This window comes from Apis laboriosa, unplaced genomic scaffold (assembly GCF_014066325.1).
Source record: "Apis laboriosa isolate Shangri-la unplaced genomic scaffold, ASM1406632v1 scaffold42_cov153, whole genome shotgun sequence".
Lineage (NCBI taxonomy): Eukaryota > Metazoa > Arthropoda > Insecta > Hymenoptera > Apidae > Apis > Apis laboriosa.
Window position 1 is genome coordinate 2061444 of NW_025223257.1, and position 19304 is coordinate 2080747.

Consider the following 19304-nt stretch of genomic DNA (forward strand, 5'->3'; position numbering starts at 1 on the left):
CCATCAAAACCTTGAAAACCTTGGCAGCCGAGAGTAGGAATAGGCGTATGGTATCGAGCGTACGTACGCGTGTACGTATACTCCAACGTGTTCTTAAACGTCGTTAAATCGATTCGCGCCAGAGGCGCGGAGACTTACGTACGCGCGATCGTGACAGGACGGCCGTGAATCTAGCCGCCGACACTTGTAAACGTGGCTTTAAGGTTAGCAAAGGGGTGTAGACAACGCTGGGACAAAGTGGCCGCGGTGTACGCGGTGTAACGGCCGTGCGGTTACCGGTTTATAGCGCGGGAATGCATCCACCAGACGCGCACAATGAAGAAAGCGGAGGCACGCAAACGCGGCGGTGAACATTGGCCGACTCGCGAAACGGTTTTCCAACCGCTGAATTCGAGCCGCTGGCGACCGACCGGCGAACGCCGCTTGATTAATATTTCTAATTACCCAGCTCGGCTTCTTCTCGCCTAGCTGCGTAGTCCTCCCGCCTGCCAATTAGCCTGTACCTGGCTACCTCGTAAACGCCATAAATGATACCTTCTGTCTGCCTCGTTTAATCCTCCTCCTCCTCTCGTTACAAGAGCGACAGTTAGTTACAGGTTGTTGGGGAGATTCCATGCGATCGATCGTCTTGCCTTTTTCCCCCCCTCGCGTTTCTTTCAGACTATTGGACTTTCGATAGTTTTAATTTTAACTGCAATTTGGATCGTCTCTCCTCGCGGATGGATATTTCGAAAGAGATTTCGAATTTAATTCTCTCGGTACGTTTGAACGAGGTTATTGAACCTCGGATCGTTGGATCGTTCGAACCACCTTTCGCTGCTTTAATCCTCGGCCAATCGAATATGAATGAGATTTAGATTTAGCCGTGTGGCGACAAACGAGACTCGAATTGCGAGCATTTTTCATAAATTTCACCAGTGGAAATCTCACTCGATCGCAAGCGTCGATCGATGGGTGGAGGAAATTAATCTTCGTTCGGATCGATACGATTTCTCGTCGAATCTCTACGGACGATTCCACGCGTCCGGTCCATCGGCGCATTAAACTCGAGGTAGCTAATGAAGCAGCGGATAAGCAGGCGTGCATCGGTAACGGCCGATAACCCATTGATCATTCGTGGAAATTACAAGTTGGGAAGTAGGGAATTCTCGATCGATACGACGGCCGGTTTCTGCGCCAAGTTTCTTCATTAACAATCGTAAATAATCTCTCGAATCGAATTCCTCCTTGCTATCTTCATCTTCGTACGTACGTAATCATTCACCGCTTTTCGAGCGGTAATTAACGTCAAATGACGTTTTCTCCTCGTCACGGTGGATAAGAGCAGCTTCCTCTGCCACCTTTTTTTTTCCCCTCCCCTCCTCTCGCGATGACGCATACGAAAGCCTGGAAACTAGTCGCAGATCGTCGAGTCGATCGTCGATCGCCCACGCGAATCACTGGCACGCAGTTGAGCACGGCTAATCGATTCGTAAGTGACTCTCGCAACCAGGCTGATTAATAGTCGTAATTATAATCCTTTCCATTCCACCTTCCGTTAATGATTTTTCGTCCCTGCACCTAAAATATATCGACTCGTTATTCGAAGTCACTCAGTGCTAATAGTGTTCGTTCATGATGATCAAAAATGATGTAAAAATGATCGAATCATTGACCGATCACTGCCAAAATTAATTGTCAACTTGTCGATCGATCGAGAATCGGGTGAAATTTATCCAACATTTCCCTGCATTCATTTGTTGTTCGTTGGCCTCGAGTTTTTCTTTCTCTGCAACACTAGTTTATGCTAGATCGGAGCATGGACAACGCGATATTAGCCAGTGACTAACGGGCTCCCGCAGACGCGATAAATTGGCGAGTAAGCGGGCTGGCAATACAGCGATTCTTTTACCGATGAACCGTTGATTCCGGCAGAAAGAGGACGATCGAGTTCTATCTCTTTTCAAGGATAATGTCATCATTTATTTAACGAAATATATCTAATTTCTTCGTTCACGGAAATTTTGCAACAAGATCTGTTCAGAAAAATTATTGTTTCGTCTCGAAATTGTGTATCTAACTTTCTCATGTAAGAGGAGATATTCACAATAGCGAGAGAGATTCTTGCTTGAAAGATTGTACGTTCTCAATGCTTTGAATAGCCAGCAGAAAGTTTACGTTTGAATCTTGAATTGAGAGCTGTTTGAGATCAGGAAGCTTAGAAATATTTGACCGGACCAATTTCACGGTTTTATATATAAAACTTCTTTGCCTTTCACTTCCTTCTTCTTAAAAAAGTCATAACGTTTTCGAATCGAAATTAGGTTGGTCGTTTAAGCTCGTTTTGAAATGATAAACCCTTTGCTTTTTACGTCGGTAATCAACCTGAATCTTTCGCCGTACCAATGGGCCAAGCAAACGATTCCGATCCGAAGATGGTTGCCGGTTCTTTTCCTTCGGCTTAATCGCCGGACGAATCGAGTTGCTGGTTAAGCACGAGGAGAGAGAGAGAGAGAGAGAGAAAGTTATCTTTAAAGATAATCGATAAGATAGGAAAACATTCCGCTTTGACCGTGATTTATCTTCAACTTCCTTACCATCCTTCGGCCATCCCATCTTCGAGGAATAATCTAATCAACGATTCGTATATAATTATCGAGAGTATTTTTAGAATCTCGATGTAAGAAATAATCTTTGCAAAGTGTGGGACAACGGATGACCCGGCACGAATCTCCTCTACCAAGAATCCGATTGGCCAGGAAATTTGACAGCGGACAGACACTGGCGGCCGCTCCCTGGTTAAGCTCTAATCGCATTAAATTGTTTCGCAGTCTGCCAATTGATCACGTTCAATGCTGGATACGGGGAGCGGCTCGACGTTTATAATATCAACTCTTCGCCGATTAGATACCACGTGAACGAAGCGCTGCTTCACTCGTGCTTGACTTTGAACTTTTTCCCGTATCACCTTCGATCGCGATCGCGACACGCCATTGCCCATTGGTTTCGATCAAGGTGTACACATTTATTTATTCACCGATAACATAGAAAGGATACGACGATTCGACACGGAGGATCGATATCTTGCATCGATTCTCGGAAGAAAATTATTTTTTTTTTTAAGCAAACTCTATACGCGAGAATGATTGTTTGTGTATTTTTCGAGACCGATCTCTGATATTCTTCAGATTTCATCTTTTTAGCTCTTTACCTCTTTGTTTCGTCGTCGAGAGGTGTTAATGACGCTAATGCATCGACCTCGGCCAGAACGAAGCCGAGCAGAGAATCAATATTCGTTAGCGCTTCGTTCCTCCGCCCGAATGATTCCTCCGCTTCTAACCCACAAACCCAGTGTGCGTACACGCGTGTGAACCCTTTTGCCCAGCCTTTCAAAGGATTCCTTTTCGGATTCCACGATTCACGCGATCGCCGCGTGAACACGTGTTTGCTCGCCGGTCTGGGCTACATTTCTCAGGTAGAAGAGCAGACAGAAACCTCGCGTGGACTTCGTACCCGATCTTTGCCCACTCATTAACCCTTTTGCTTGGCCGAGTATCATCACACTTCGTACCGATTCGTAATCTAACTTTAATCTACTCTCATTACGCGAAAAAACCTTAACACAGTTCCATATCTATACAGGTATTCATAGAACGCTAAATATACAAATTTTCTTTTAAGAGAGAGAGAGAGATATCGAACGATCTCCTTTTCGAAATTTTCAATCTCTAAATCTGGGAGATCGAATCTCTGAAAGATTTCGCGAGACGGAAATTTCATCATCGTCTACAGATCCGTCCACACGAAGCTCCGTTACTCGGATCCAGTGATCCGCGTGTAGCGTGAAGCGTGCAATATCGATTTATCGCAGCGGGTTCGGGCGAGGTTGGCGTTGCACGCGCCTCGATACACTTACGCACGCGTGGCTCTCGACAAAAGGAGATCCGTTTCACGGCGAGACACCGATTCGCGCGGTCGTCACGCCCACGTACACGGCTTTTCTGTCCCCCGTGAAACTACCGGAATGCCACGGATTCGCGTCCATCCACCGAGGCAACAACCGATACGTTCGACCTCTCTCTCTCTCTCTCTCTCTCTCTTTCTCTCTCTCTCTCTCTTCGTCCCACGTTATTAAGCCGTTGACCGCGCTTGTAGTCGATTCAGTAAATTAATATAATTAAAATAGGAGTAAGGAGAACGGGACTGCCTTTTCAGGAGAGCTTGGAAATTTGGGAAAAATTGAATTCGCGCGATGCCCTTTTCCCATGTATTTCACGTTCACCATTTTATTTTATTGTCTCCCTTATTTTTCTGCAATTTCTTTAGACATTATCGCCGAGTAATTTTCACAATGATAATCGCGTGCTTTTTTTTAACAAATTAATTAAAATGAAAGGTTATGATATCGCGTGGGGAAATTTTTAAGCGTGAAAAAGGTATTTATTAAAATTCTTCGTAGCCAACAAGTGGGAATAACATCGAAAACGAGCATCGCGAATCTTCTTTATAAGAACAACATCTCGCGAAAAATTCACAAGCAGATAAAACTCGGCTGTTTACACCGTAAACGATCCTCGAGACGACGAAATCACCCGCTTATCTTATCGAGCATTTTCATCCCAAGGAATTAGAATTGCCTTTGCCAATGGTCTCGTTCGCGAGACTCGTCGCCTAATAAATTTCGTCTCGTAAATTTTCCCCCGGATTTTTAAACGGATCCGCAATTAAACCGATATCGTTATCTAAATCGGCGACTACCTCGGGCACCGCTGTCGGATCGGCCGATTCCCGAACCCCATATCCTCTCGATAACAGGGCTGGACCAAGCGGCGGGGACGTTTGAGGCGGGGCGAGGCGAGAAATCGGCGCATAATCGGCGCCGATCCCCTTCCCACCACGAGAAATTTATCCGGAATTTATTTCCACGATCGATTCGGGAATCGTGGATCCCCGGTTTTCGAGAATGGACGAGCGAATGGTGTCGGCCGATGCCGACCGCGGCGAATCAATTTTATGCAAGTCGTTTACGAGCTCCTTACGAGCGGGACGATTCCCCTCGAGCCGGGCATCGTAAAACGTTATGGCCGGTAATCCGAGGTTAACCGGACAAAAAACCAGAGATCCACCCTCGTTCTTTTCACCGTTGCGTCATCGTTGCGAAGATCGTCGCAAGCGGAAGTCTCGTGCCACCGGTTCGAACGATCGCTCGAGAGGAAAGGACGATGCGAATTTCATGCCCTCTCCAAGAGCATAGGGGAGAATCGTAAAATGTTAAGCTTCGAGTTGACGAGTTTTTCCGCCCCTCCCCCCAAATTGCGTCACGATCGCATCGTTCGTCGACGATGGAGGATTCTATTACGTAGTATTGAAATTTCGCGCGGCGAAGAAGGGGGATGGAGAAGTTTAATAAATCGAAGGGTAAGGGAGGAGGAATTTGTAACGTTGTTTTACGCCAAAGACGCGTAGGGATTGTCGTAGCGTTTTTCGGGCAATAAGGAACGTCTCGAGAGTCGGGCCACAGCCGGCAACTTTCTTAAACTCTATATCTGCATCCGCGAATCCTGGCGGTGTTTCGACAGTCAGTTTCTCGACAAGTTTCTCGTCTCTCCAACTCGGACGGAGAAGTTTGCAAAGGTATCTCATTGGACGTTCTTGTTTCTTCTATCGACGAAACTCTCGTGGAGGAATTGGATACGAAGAATGGCGGTGACGTTGAATGCTGTATTCGGAATGGAAACGTTTCTTTAAACGTTTTCCTATCCCCGGTATCGTTCGTCCTCGGATATAAAATCTGTGCGGATGAATTTTTCCACAACAATTTTCACGATAATTCTTGTGCAATTTAGCAGTTTCGAATTTTGAACGAGAGATTTTTCCACGATGGAAAATATAAAATCGCTCCAAGTCGATATTTCCATCTTCCAGTTTCTTCTTGATAATCATACGTCTTGGAATAGATCCGATTCTTTTATGGAACGAGCAAAAGTTTAAGATCCGTGCAGACGAATTTTTCACGATAATTTTCACGATAATTTTCACGATAATTATTGTCCAATTTAATAATTTTGTAACGCGGTGATTTTGAACGAGTGATTTTTCCACGATGGAAAATATAAAATCGTTCCAAGTCTTATTTTCTTCTTGATAATCGTAGACTTTGGAATAGATCCGATTTTTTTAAAGGAAAAGTTTAAGATTCGTGCAGACGAATTTTGATAATTTTTACGATAATTGTCCAATTTAACAATTTTGTAATATGCGGATGAACGAGTGATTTTTTCCACGATGGAAAATATAAAATCGCTCCAAGTCTTATTTTCTTCTTGATAATCGTAGATCTTGGAATAGATCCGATTTTTTGTTAAGGAACGAGCAAAAGTTCAAGATTCCTAACGATACTTCTAATGTTAAAATCATAAAGGTTCCCGATCAAACTAAATTACCACGCGTTCCCATCGGATCTAACGACACAAATATACACGTAACAAACGAATATGAAACGCTAATTCGCCGACTGCTCGTCACTATTAATAAGTACATCGTATCCCGTACTTTCCGCGAAATTTCATGAATATTTCATCGGGCCTGTGTGCACACTTTCGACTAGGTGTGCTCAAGTGGCCCGGACAGATTGCCGTACATAGCGCGAAACGTCCCGTTGCAAAGTACACACACACACACACACACACAGCAGGAAGGGGAGGAGAGAAAGAGTTGAGAGGAATTTCAGGGAAAAGACGCATTATGCGCGACCTTAAAAGCCAAACGCGATTCTCGGAAGGACTCGTTTCGCCTGTGTTTGCGAATTTCAACCGTTTTTTAGCCTTAGCCTCCTTAAATCGAACATGGAAATCAGAACGATGGTTATCCGGGCGGAAAGGAGGGAGCATTTCGTTCGTTGTCGGCCAAGGCTCGACGTATTAGCGCGATCGATCGGATCGATCGGCGAGATCAACGGTCTCTCCTGTCACGAAATTAAAAAAAGATCGTACGCACACGCTTTTGGTTCCACGATTCTCGTATTCCCCGTATCCTCATTGCTCTGTCCTCTGTCTTTCGTCACGCGAAATTCGAAAAGCCACCATTCGAAAAGCCATCTTTCGAAATTCCCATTTTCAGCCACTTTTTCTCCTCCCCCCTCCCCCCTCTCCTCCCTTCCTCCCCCCGAACCAGAATCAATATCCGTCATTCCAACTCGTCCCCGACGACAAAAGGAACTCGTTCCTCGAGCCCAGTCAATTTGACTTCGCTTCGAAGAGCAAACAAGCGATAGGAGGTATGCTAAAAACGTGACGACACAGATATCCGGTGCCTGCGCAGGAAGCACGATTATCGATGTACTCCACTCGCGAGCCACGGGACAATGCACACACCGGGTGGAGGGGAAAAAAAGGGAAACTTTGCCTTTCGGTTTTTGCGTGCGAAAAAAAAAGGAGTCCCTCGAATGCTTTTCACTCGAGGATTGGCGCATAGCCAGGTATACAGAGAGAGAGAGAGAGAGAGAGAGAGAAAGGTTTGCCATTCGAGCCGTTCGATCAATCTGGACGCATGGGGGAGAGACAGAGAGGCCATCCCGATATATCGACTATCGAAATTTCGAACGAGCATCGTACGCGTAGCGTTGCGCGCTATCGCTCCAGCACGACACCACTCGCCTCGACTCGTTCCCTCGCTATCTCTCCTCGATAATTAAAATTGTCTGACATAGATACGGATTTATCAGCGTTATTTACCGACAATCGTTGCTCGAATAACGCAATCCTTCCTATTAGCGGGATTTATTTTATTTTTTCGTAATTACGGCGAAAGATCGCGGATCCAGAGATGGATGGATCCAGAGTTGGTAGATGGGTAAATCGATTAGATTTAAAAAAGAGATTCGAATTAGGAATGGGAAAGGTTTGAGGAACGGGTGAAGGGAAGTAACACGCGTGTTTTTACACGCGCAAACGGTGCCATACCTGTCACCGTGCTTCTTATCTAATCAACGAGCCTTATCGAGTCTTGCCTCTCTCCTTCCGTCTTTTCTCTCATTCACCCAGAATTTATCCAACAATTGCGAGCTGTTGCGTATTGAATCGCGCTGAAGCGAGCGATTCCACGTCGCACAGAAGCCTTCGATAAACACGAAATCGATAAAGTAGCGGTCAGTTTCCCAGTCTTAGTCACGGATTAAAAATAATCCAATTAATATCAGATTACATCGTTTGTTCAATGAAATTATTATTATTATTGGCGATAAGCTCGATTTAAACGATATAGAATATCGTTGGCGAGTGGAAGGCGCGGACACACCATCGTGGCGCGAACGTCGAGAATTCCTTCGCCATAGCTAAATATAAGGGCTCGTGCACACTGAACGCGATAAAAAAAACGACCCTGCCTCTCCACCGTTTCTCCACCTTTCTCGATCGAGTACATCTGAAAAGTATACCTTGGCCGCGAAATTAAACGCGGAACCCATCGATCCTATCGCCACCCAAGCAAAACTGATTCACTGCCGATAATTTTTAATTTCTATCCGTTCCCCTCGCTCTCAAGAATTTATCAACGCGTATCTCGAGTATCACCCCTTCGATATCTCCGCCATTGGATCGGCCCCGGTGTGCACGAGCCCTAAACTCGCTGCGCGGCGAATTTAGAACGCAACAAGAAGAAGAAACCGCGTGCGCGCGGGCGACACGGGCAAGAAACGGAGGGGAAAAGAAAAGAAAAGAAAAGAAAAGAGAAAAAGTGCAGGGAAAAGAAAACGTTGGACGTTGGAACGTGGCGCAAGTACCTTATTGGTGGAACCGTGACCGTTCATCTTGCCGTCACCTCTGGTATCCCATTACCGGTCTGCGGCGAAACGCTCCAAGGATCGTTCACCTTCTCGCATCGGTTCTCGAAAATGGCGCATCTCGTCCAAATATCCTCTCCTCCGTGTCCCCCTCTCTCTCTCTCTCTGTCTCTTCTCTCCTCGCCTCGAAGAAGAAGTCGTGGCGTGTCGCGATTCCTCTCAGATTCGAGCGATACGAACGATTATTCGATACCTGACGGACCACTCTCGATTTTCGTTAGGCTGGTCAACACCGGTCAAGGTCACGGGTGGATCGAAGCCGCGACTAATTTCGTCTCAGTGTCCACGCTGGGTTCGACGACCCACCACCACCACCTCCTCCTCTTTCGTCCTCCTTCTTTCGCTCGTCCACGCGCGTTTCGCGAATTTTTATTATCGATGGATCGATCGGATTATTCCCCCCTCCCCGCGTCTAAATCAATACCGAAATCGTCTCCTCGAGACGAGGCCACGCACAACACCTTCCTTCCTTCGTGAAAAACATGAAAAAACAGAGGATTCGTGAAAAATATTTTACCGCGACACGGTCACTTCACTTCACTTCATTCGCTTCGCAAACGGATATTTGTCACTCCATTCGATAATCCCGACTCACGACACGAGTTCTTCCTCTCTTCCTTCTGTTTCTAGACTTTCTGTTTCTAAGACGATTACCACCACCGAACTTTCATCGAACGAAGAGAGATGGAGGAGGTGGAGGAGGAGGATATCGTTGATTCGATAGGAATCATATCGGGCGGATGGAGAGATCGACGGATACAGGAATGCATGGATGGATCGAGAACACCGACGGCGAATCGATCTTTCCCACGTCCTTCGCGTTGGAGCGCTGTTCGCGGACTGGAGAGGTCCGCATCGCGCGTGCACGGAGCCCATCGCTATCGCCGCAGGTAGACACCCCACCAAATACGCGGAGACCGGGAAGAAAATTTGTGGTCGAATCTTAACAACCCGCTGTTACGCCGAAGACGTTAAGAATTATATACGAGCACTCGCTGATTTATCGCAGCCCAACACCGTCGCGAATATATTTATATCGTTAATGTATAGACAGAGGCCGGCCTTATTTATCGGCCGTTCGTTACCGCCGCGAAATAATTCACACTTCGGCGTCGCGTAACGCGATCGACACACACGCGCGCGCGCGCGTAGACGCATACGCGCAGAGAGGAAGAAGGAGAAAATTGAATTTTCGAGGAAGCTGCTGTTAATTCGTCGGATTTTTACATCGAATACCCGCGTAAATTCCAAGATCGTAACTCACTTGACAATAATGTGTGTAACTTTCATCATTCTGCAGGGCAGGCGTTGAAATTATCAAGTTATTGCGAGAAATATAACATATCATCGATCTCTTCGTCCTTTTTCCCTCTATTTCTCCAAAATAACGATTATCCGTGAATTTAAATATTATACAGGGAATGATTATACCTCCGTTAATATACCTCTTCGTTCGTTCAAAATCGTTCGAACGTACAGCTCGATTTCAATCGTATATTTTCTGTCCCAAATGAATTTCTGGAAATATTTCACATTTTCCAAGACGGAAAGGGAAGGTAAGGAACAATGTGTGATTAGCATAAAAACGGGAAGGGAGGCAATCTCGGAAGGAAAACATCGATGCGAGGAGAGTCAACGACCCAACGTTGGAATGGGACCTTAGCGTGTTCCACGTCCTATCCGTGGTCGAGGAGGAACGCTTGGCTAAGGGATAATTCCTTGCATAATGGCAATAAATCAATGGCACAAGAATACGGAGGGAAGGGGGAGGATCGTGTCCCCGTAAATTCCGCCTACTTTCGCGACACGCCGCTCAATCACGGAGATGTTATTAGTCATTAAAACGCGGTTGTCGGTTGACCGCCGTTGCCAATGTCGCGAGACGTGCTTTTTTTTATTTCTTCTTCCTCTTCTTCTTCTTTCCCCCTCTCCTTCCGTTCGTCACACATTCATCCATCTCGTCTTACCGCGTGTCTCGATCCTCCTCCTCCTCCTCCTCCTCGATCAACTTTACCTCCTCGTCCGATCAATAGCCCCGACCCCGCTCCGAATCCCGTTACAGCCCTCGCACGCGATCGCATCGATTTTCCTTCCGCGATTCCGAAACGTGTGCGAGCCGATTACTCTGCGAAAATGTGAGCGGAGAAGGAAGGAACGATGGCCACGAAAATTTCGATCAGAGTCGATAATTTTCATTTTAATTTTAATCCCGATTCTTAGAAACTTGAAGAGAGTAACGTTCAAGTTGAAGTTTTGTAGTTTGAATTGTTGAGTTTCTTTTCTTCGGCCGAAGAAACTTGGTGCCAATTTCGCGTTTTTAATTCTGTGTAATTTCTTGGTTCAGAGTTTGTCGAGATTCCATTAATTTATCGAGTTCTAATTTCGAAACAGTTCGAAATTGTAATTTTCTTGTTCGTAATTGAAATATAATGTAACTTCGACACGGTGTCTTCGTATACACGCGGAGAGAGGAGGTTTTATTGTTTTTTTTCTAACGTATAACTTTCTACATCTCGCTTTAAGGAGGAATCACTTCGAGTAGAATAAGACGTCAGCCGGGACGTCAGACGCGTTTTCTATTCAAAAACGGGCACGATACGTGGTTGCAAAAGGGAGACAACGATCAACGCGTTGTCTCGCGATTGTTTCGAGCTCTCTCCTCGACTCGAGGTGAACGAGATTGAAATTTAACGCGATTCAACTCTAATTTAAGTTTCCGCCTCGAATCTCTGTACCGTCTGGCCGACAACATCTCAAATACCAATTTTCCTCAACGCTTGCCTCGCGCGTACGCGGCTCACAATCGAGCAACTCTCCTTATCCAATCCCTTATCTCCGTTTTCTTGAATCAACAACGATCCTTCATTCGTCACGAACAAGGGTATCAAGCCGGATCATATCCGAGCTGCTGCTGATGATGCATCAACACGGCCGTGGTGTGTGTCACGGCCGAGAAATAAAGAGAAAGGAGAGGAAATAAGAGGCGATGCATCAGAGAGGCGTGCACGACCTCCCCAACCCTCCTTGTCCACGGGAACAATGGCGCATCGGTAATCCTTTGGACACCTTTGGACCCCGTTTCTCCCTTCGAAAACTCCTGCTTCTCTTTCTACCTCTTTCTCCCTGAATTTTCATCACTCTCTCGTAACAGGGAGAAACTCATCCTCCCTCGACCTCTCCTCCTCGAGCTCTTCCTCTTCGAGCTCTTCCTCTTCGAGTTGCGGCGACCTCGCGCTCGGACGCGGAGGAACGCCGACCGGCTTAATATCGACGCTCGCACCTGGGCGCATCTCGACGATCCTCGAAGAAGGAAGAAGAAGCGCAGAAGAGGAGGAGGGGGGAAGGGAGAGGTGGAAGGAAGAGAGAAGCGGGACCAAACGTTAGCCACCGTCTGGTTTCCCCGGTTCTTGCTCGGCTGTTTACAATCTTGGAAGGCGAGGTGGTGGTACACACCGTGCCACCACCAGGTATGGTAGCCACGGGTTTCGTACTTGGCGAGGACGAGACGTGGCCACGGTTCGCAACGGTGGACGGTCGATGCACCCCGCGACTCGTTGCGAGTAAACTACGTACCGGTGTCCGCTCGAAGGAAGCTCGATCCGCTAAAAGGGCCGCTTGTGTGCCCCTCCCTCTTTTTCTTCTGCTTGCTACCAACCTCGCCGCAAGGATGATCGAGCGCTCGTCACGTTCAGGAAGCAAGGACGTTCAACGATCGAAACTTTGTTCACCGATCCTTGACACTGATCCTTCTTTCACGCGCGCCAATCGAGATCGACCATAAATAAACGGCTACAACTTTTCCAATCCTCCGATGGAGGAATTGGGAGGGGGAGCTTCGATGTTTGGGAGATTAATAGTGTTTGAAAGTTTCGCGATAGTTCATAGAGTGAAATAACTCGGACGGGTCCGAGTTTCGGCGAATTTCACGAGCGAAAGAGGATGCAGAGAGAGAGAGAGAGAGAGAGAGAGAGAGGAGGAGGCGACCTTCGATGTCAAGGAAACATCTGGCCTCTCCATATTCGACGAACGATGTCGTTCGTTAGCTCGTTCGTTAGCGGTTCTCAACTTCTCCCCCCTCTAGGGCTAAGAGAATTCCAGGAGGAAAGCGTTACCGGCTAAACGATGATATCAATACCTTCTACTAGCACATACCAACGCGTATCTTGCGAGATAGGTGGCGTGATGTATGGCTTGGTCGAACATACGGTAGCAACGTTACATGGAAACCGTGGACGATTGCTTGCTTACTTGTGCCTTCAAAAATAATTGTATTCCGCAAACATGCGCTTTTATATCCGATGGGTTGATAAATATGAACGAGAGAGAGAGAGATACGTTTCGAAAAAAACAAAGAACATTTCGCTTCAACGTTTGTTTCGAGCAGTTTCAAGAATGAAAGAAAAACGAGCGTTTCTCGGTAGCGCGAGTCCCGACAAATTACATCATGCCGTCATAAGAAGAAGCTGATGTTCCACGATACCGCGAACAGAATTTCTAGATGACGCGGCCACGTGACAACACGCTGTGAAGTAACACCGTGACTAGCCTCGAATTTCAAAACGTTTTCAGAGGAAACGCGCAATTCTTCCGAGGAGCGCGAAGACCGCTTGTCTTTTCAGACCCTCCTTCTAAAGAGGAATAAGCGTGCCTCTAAACATTTAACAATCCTAAAAATTCTCGATGGCCCTTGCGATCGCGGAACACGGGAAAAGACGATTCGATAAACCGGTAGGGCGTCCTCCGTTCGTATCCGTTCGTGGATCTACCATCGTTTAAGCGTTTATGGTCACAGTCGTTAATATCGGTGGAAATAGCTCTCGAATCGCCAATTAGACCGGAATTGTAATCTTTTTTATCTCGATCCGCAACTGGATAATCGAGTACAGGCTGGGTTTCCGCGTTGCCGATCGTCCCAATAATCCGTCCCCCAACGATCCTGCTAATTAAACTTAATACCCTCCCCCCTCCTTAATACCTTCTTCTCTCGAAATGTCGACGGTCGAAATGTCATACCAGTCCCGATCCCCCCTAATTGGCCGGGGACGGTGACAAGCTTTCGGCGAAAGTCGAAGCGCGAGGGACCAACACTCGCGACCGACGTACCGCGCGTTAAACGTTAACGTCGTACGAAGACGTTAACTTTCCTCCGCTTTCACCGATCTCTCCCTTCCCACCCAAACCGGACCGATTCCATTGCCGACCGGTAATGGAAGCTCTCGTCGAAATAGATACGTAGGTATCAAAGGGATCGGAGCCGACGAAACGTTTTGCGCCGCGAAAAAGCCTCGTAACAAACGTCGTCTCGCCACTTTCCAGAAGGAAATCGTGCTCTCCTCTGCCTCGTCTCAGCCTGCTGCCCACCGTTCATCCGTTCTTTCCGTTCCTCTTCTGACCGCGTACGTTTAACCGTACGTGTGTGTGTACATGTGTGTGTGTGTGTACGGCCAACCTACCATCCCGCGTTCCTCGACGCGTGTGTGTTCAAGCGAGTGTGACACAGGAGCACTTCAAGATACGAAGAAGGTAAGGTAAGTAAGGTAAGGCTCGTGCCCCCCTGCCCGGTGACTGAACCCACACCGTGTCCGTTTCACACAGGTAGAATCGGTTCTGCCACGATTCTCGCGCACGGCTCTCGGCGAGGGCTTCGAGGAAGCCGAGAAATCTCATCGATCGAGGGGCCCCCCGATCGATTGACGAATTAAGATGCATCCGTTAAGTGGGCATCTGTTCCGTTCACGGCGTCGTTCTGATCGCTTCCGGTTTTGCAAACTGTACGAGCTGTGCGACGCGCGTGGTTTTGAAAAAGAAAATAGCTATTGATAGACGGAGGGCTCGAGCTCGTTGGAGAGCTTCGTTCGAGAAGAACGTTTTGTTGGACGTTGTTGGGTTGGGGGCGGGGAGGCACGGGAGATTTGTTCGAGCACCAGGAAGTACGATGGAGAATCGTGCACCGTGGCAGGAGAGTCTCTTCGTGTACGTGCAAAGGGCTCTCCAGGTATCCACTCTGTCGCAAAGTTTCCGAGAAGACGCTGCCTGATCGCGTATGACTAATTCGCGAGAAACGAACGCACCGGGGATCGTCCAATTGCCCCTCGTTCGGGTTGAAATCTTGTCAGGTTTGGTGTTGCGTATGTATGTTTACTCACCTTGTCCTCGCAGGTTTTGTGGCAGATGTACTTGCACACTGAAAACGAGACAAAAATCTTAAATAACACGTGCGACATTGTGATTACGATCTACGATCTATTATAGCGAAAACGAAAATTAACATTTAAAAGTTTCGAAATGGAGATTAAAGAGATAGAGAAAGATGTAATTTCAGAAATGTCGATTAAAGAAATACGTATTTATGGACGTATAAGAAATGGAACGAATAAGAGAGATATTCGCGATGAAAAAGAAGAATATTTGCAACGAAGGAACAACGTCGCGTGGCGGATATCTATTATTCGGACTCGTCTCGAATCGATCAACGTTCAAATTTCCCTCCGCAATTTTTACCGCAAGGGGTTCCTCCACACCTTTTTTACCGTGCACGGATGTGACAGAGCTACCGACCGAAAACCTTTCAGGCCAACGGAGCACGAGCTTGCCACGTAGGGAATGAACTTATCGACTCACCTCTGCAGCACGATGCCTGTTTGATCACCGCCTGATGGCACAAATGGCACGGACGCGGCTTGCGCAACTGCTTCGTCCGGAACACGTGACATTGCGGCTCGAACTCGCTCTGAAATCAATCGGGAGGAAAGATTGAAATTAATCGAATAATCTTTTCCTTTTAACCGTTCGTTATTACAACTAGGAGTGTCCCTCCATCTCGCTCCCATGCTTCTCTCTCCTTCTTTTCTCCTTTCTTTTTTTTCCTGCATTTTTTCACCGAATTTAATTAGCGGATAAGTACCTCTTCACTGGTTAGTTTCAATAAGGTCTAGACGGTCTAAATGAAGCGCTTGTTCAACCGTTCCCTTCAGCCTCGCACAAAAACTTTCTTCTTCCACTCGAAATTATTATTCACGAGTCAAGTGGCATTTCTCGAGCGAACGCGCGGCGAGGAGACGGCGGGAGGAAAACGAGAAAACGGGAGGAAGAAGAAGTTTCACCGGCTTTCTAGACCACTTTGATCGAGTGTAATTGTTTCGTCTCCCGATCCATAAGCGGATCCGCCGCGCCGCATCATCGCGGACGGCCCGCAAACTTGTATGCGCGAAACGAATCGCCTCGAGCGTTCGAGATCCGAGCGTGCGCGGGTTCCGATTACGAACACGCAAACGCCCGCCTCTTCGCCTGGCCAGCGGATAACCCCTCGTCGAGCTTTCACTCCGCTTCGTCGATCGATCGATCGATTCGAGGAAAACCGATCCGTGGAGCCGAGCCAAATTTTGCGTACCGCCACGTCCCGCTTGTCGAGGGACAACTGATTCACGATTCCCCTTCACGATCGATGGGCGGGACAATTCAATCGGCTTTCCCGAGAATTCGATCGTCCCTGCTGATAAGGGAACAACGACTCGCGCATTTTCACTCAACGATTTTTATTGCTCGTTTCGTTCGTTCGTTGAAAATGGCTCCTACGTTTACATTCGACAATCGATCGTAGCGAATTAATCATCGAGGAGAGACTAATATCGGGTTAAATCGATGTAAACGAACCCTTTACGCGCGGATTAAGGATGCGATAGGATGCAAGGGGAATAAGAACGACATGGTCGGACGACCGAGTCGAATCGCGTTTCGAAAAATCCGATGACTTACGCCCTGAACGTTATCTTTGAAAAATTATTATTATCTCGTGCAAGAAGTTATCTAAGGAACACGAACACCGTTACAGAGATTAATATCTGCTCTCTTTTTTTTTCTTTTTTCCGAGACAAAGTTGATCACCTTGATTAGCTACTCTGGTGATACTTTTTTTTTCCTTACACAACTATTCCATTCCGAAAGCTATTATAAATTGATTAAAATTCATTTTTATCGATATACTGGTTTCATTCTTCTCGTTCCCTCTCCTCATTTTTTCTGCGTAAAGAATTCAGACCAGTTCTGAAGCCGAGAGCGAATTAAATCGTTTCGACTAGCTTCGTAAAACTCGAATTTAACGTACGAATGGCAAAACAGAAACGGACGGAATTCCATCGATTTCCAGGGAACGATGAATTCTAAGGAATATTTCTGCGTCGTTGGTTTCGTCCCAATTAACCCAATACCTAACCGCACGCATCGGCCTTCCAACATTCCACGCGCGATCCCATATTTTCCTCGTCGCGGAAAATTCCTCCTCTTTTTCTTCTTCTCTCTATCCTTTCATCCATCCGAAACAACTCGACTCTTTCTCGAACACGATACCATCCTTTTGCAATACCCGGTCGAAATCAAAATCGAATGTTCCCCATGAAACGCGGTTCAACGTTAACTTGCCGCTTTATCGGCCGGAAAAAAAACTTTGCTGCAGCTTTGGAATCGAGAATCACGGGTTGTAAAGTAGCGGCCCATTAAGAGGCCGTAATATTTCGTAATTATCGGTGTTATCGGGCGGGCACGCGAGTCACCGGTTGAATTATCGCCACTCGGCTCAAATACCACGTTCGCCAATCCGCACAGGCGGAAGAACCGCCTTCCTTTATTTGGTCGCCAGTATGCAAAAGCTGTTTTCATACCGTGATCGTGAACGCAGTGATCACGCAGCAGCTTCCATTCTTCCTCTTCCTGTCCCATGCCCTCTTTTCTTTCTTTCTTTTTTTTCTTTTTTCACGAAACTACGAATCGCGTATTCGTAATATCATTCCGTAGGATGGACGCTGGATGGGTGGCTGTACGCAGGCAGCCTCTCGTCGAAATCGTTCGTCCATTAGGTAATTAAAAATCTCATCCACGGGTCGTGAATTATTCGCTATAAATTACCAACCTCTCTTGTAAGCGCGCACTGTCTTCCGTACATTTTATTACTCAATTTCAATATCCAGCTAATAATTGGTTATTAATTGTAGTTTGACTGGTAATTAAAGAGCTGAGGGACCGCGGATAATCACCAGTCTATTAAATAACGAAACACGATCGATTAACATGGAAATTACCCAGCCGGTTGAATAATTCCCTTCGTTATCCGGTTTAATCGATCTCTCACAAAAATCAAGTATCTCTCCCTCTCTCTCTCTCTCTCTCGCTTTTATCGAGTAATAATTGATGTTCCACCGGGATCGTGTCGCGGGTCTTAATCTCGCTCTTCTTGTAACGATGATTTATCGTAAATACCGATCTTGCCCGATAAAAACAATAAATACCATTCGACGCACGATTTCGCGGCAACTTAATTCCAATTCTCGTTTGCCTCCTCTTCCCCCCCCCCCTCAAGGATTAAACACGTAAACTAATTGTCGGATTCGTTAGCGAGAGTGACCTTTGAACGGAACAACGGTGGCCATCGATCACGCACGATTAATTGATCTTTAATCCCAATGGTGAAAATCCATCCAAGCCCCGATGATCTTTGATACGTCCGTAGGCGGTCAAGTCAGTCAATCTTTCTACTCGTCCACCTTTCTCCTCGAAAACAAGGTGGTGGTAGTAGTACTCTCGAGGTCGAGGTCGGTGTTGACCCGCCGTCCGTATTTTATTCCCGCGATCGAAACGCAATATTAATTCCCCGTCCCGTGGTGTAAACGCCGAAACGATTACACCAGCGACAGAACGAGGCTGGAATTTTATTCGATCCGCGGAGGTGAGGCGGGATCTCGTCGGGAATATCGAGGATGAACGGCCACTCCGGAATTTTAATAGGTTGCGCGTCGTTGCGCCGTTTTCGTGCACGGGAATTCACGAGGGAGAAACTTTCGTTTCGAGATTCTTCTTCGAAATCGAAGGTAAGAGAAAAAAAATAAGAAAAATTGGAGAGCGTGAAAATTTCGAAAGGAGTGAAATTTGGGGAAAAGGAATCGAAAGAACGAAGATTGTTGATACGAGGTGTCACCATACCTACTCGAAACGACATCCGCAGCTCCTACAACGATCCTCCACCACTTAAACTCCGCTTCGCTTAGAACTCGTTCCCGTCAACCGAAATTGAACCCCGTGGACGGGGTGGAGAAACGTAAAAGCGCGAAAACTGTAATTGTACGTTTCGAGTGCTGGCGATTTTCGCCCTCTTGCGAACAGAGAGACCTACCACCGAGTGTTTCGAACCATCACCTCGATTCGAATCGAGGGGTTGGAAAGCGAAGTAAAGGATTTTAGAACTAGGTGGAGATACATCTATCCCAATTTCCATCACGATTGTTAATTAACCGGCGGTTATACTCGACGCTCACTGGCACACGAGAGGAGAGGCACACGAGAGGAGAGGCACACACTCGAAGCCGCATCTCTCCCTCTCTCTCTCTTTCTCTCTCTCCCTGGACGGATCGAGTCGAACGGGTTCAAAGTTCTGGGCGTGGATCGAGTCGAGTGGAAATCAAGTGCGTTCCGCTCTCGGGACGATACCCTTCATCCT

General features: G+C 46.9%; 1 protein-coding gene across 7 annotated transcripts in view; it reads right to left on the reverse strand.

Moving 5' to 3' along the window:
* Positions 1-19304, reverse strand: part of LOC122716083 (tensin-3) — a 148190-nt gene that overhangs the window by 78725 nt on the left and 50161 nt on the right. For 6 of the 7 annotated variants that reach the window (XM_043938818.1, XM_043938817.1, XM_043938816.1 and 3 more), the window contains exons 2-3: positions 15440-15548; positions 14965-15002 (exon numbers count right to left, since the gene is read on the reverse strand). In XM_043938818.1, coding sequence (XP_043794753.1) covers positions 14965-15002; positions 15440-15548 — 147 coding nt within the window. Of the gene's footprint in view, positions 1-8758; positions 9623-14964; positions 15003-15439; positions 15549-19304 lie in introns of those variants that run through there. The other variant, XM_043938823.1, reaches the window with a different exon arrangement.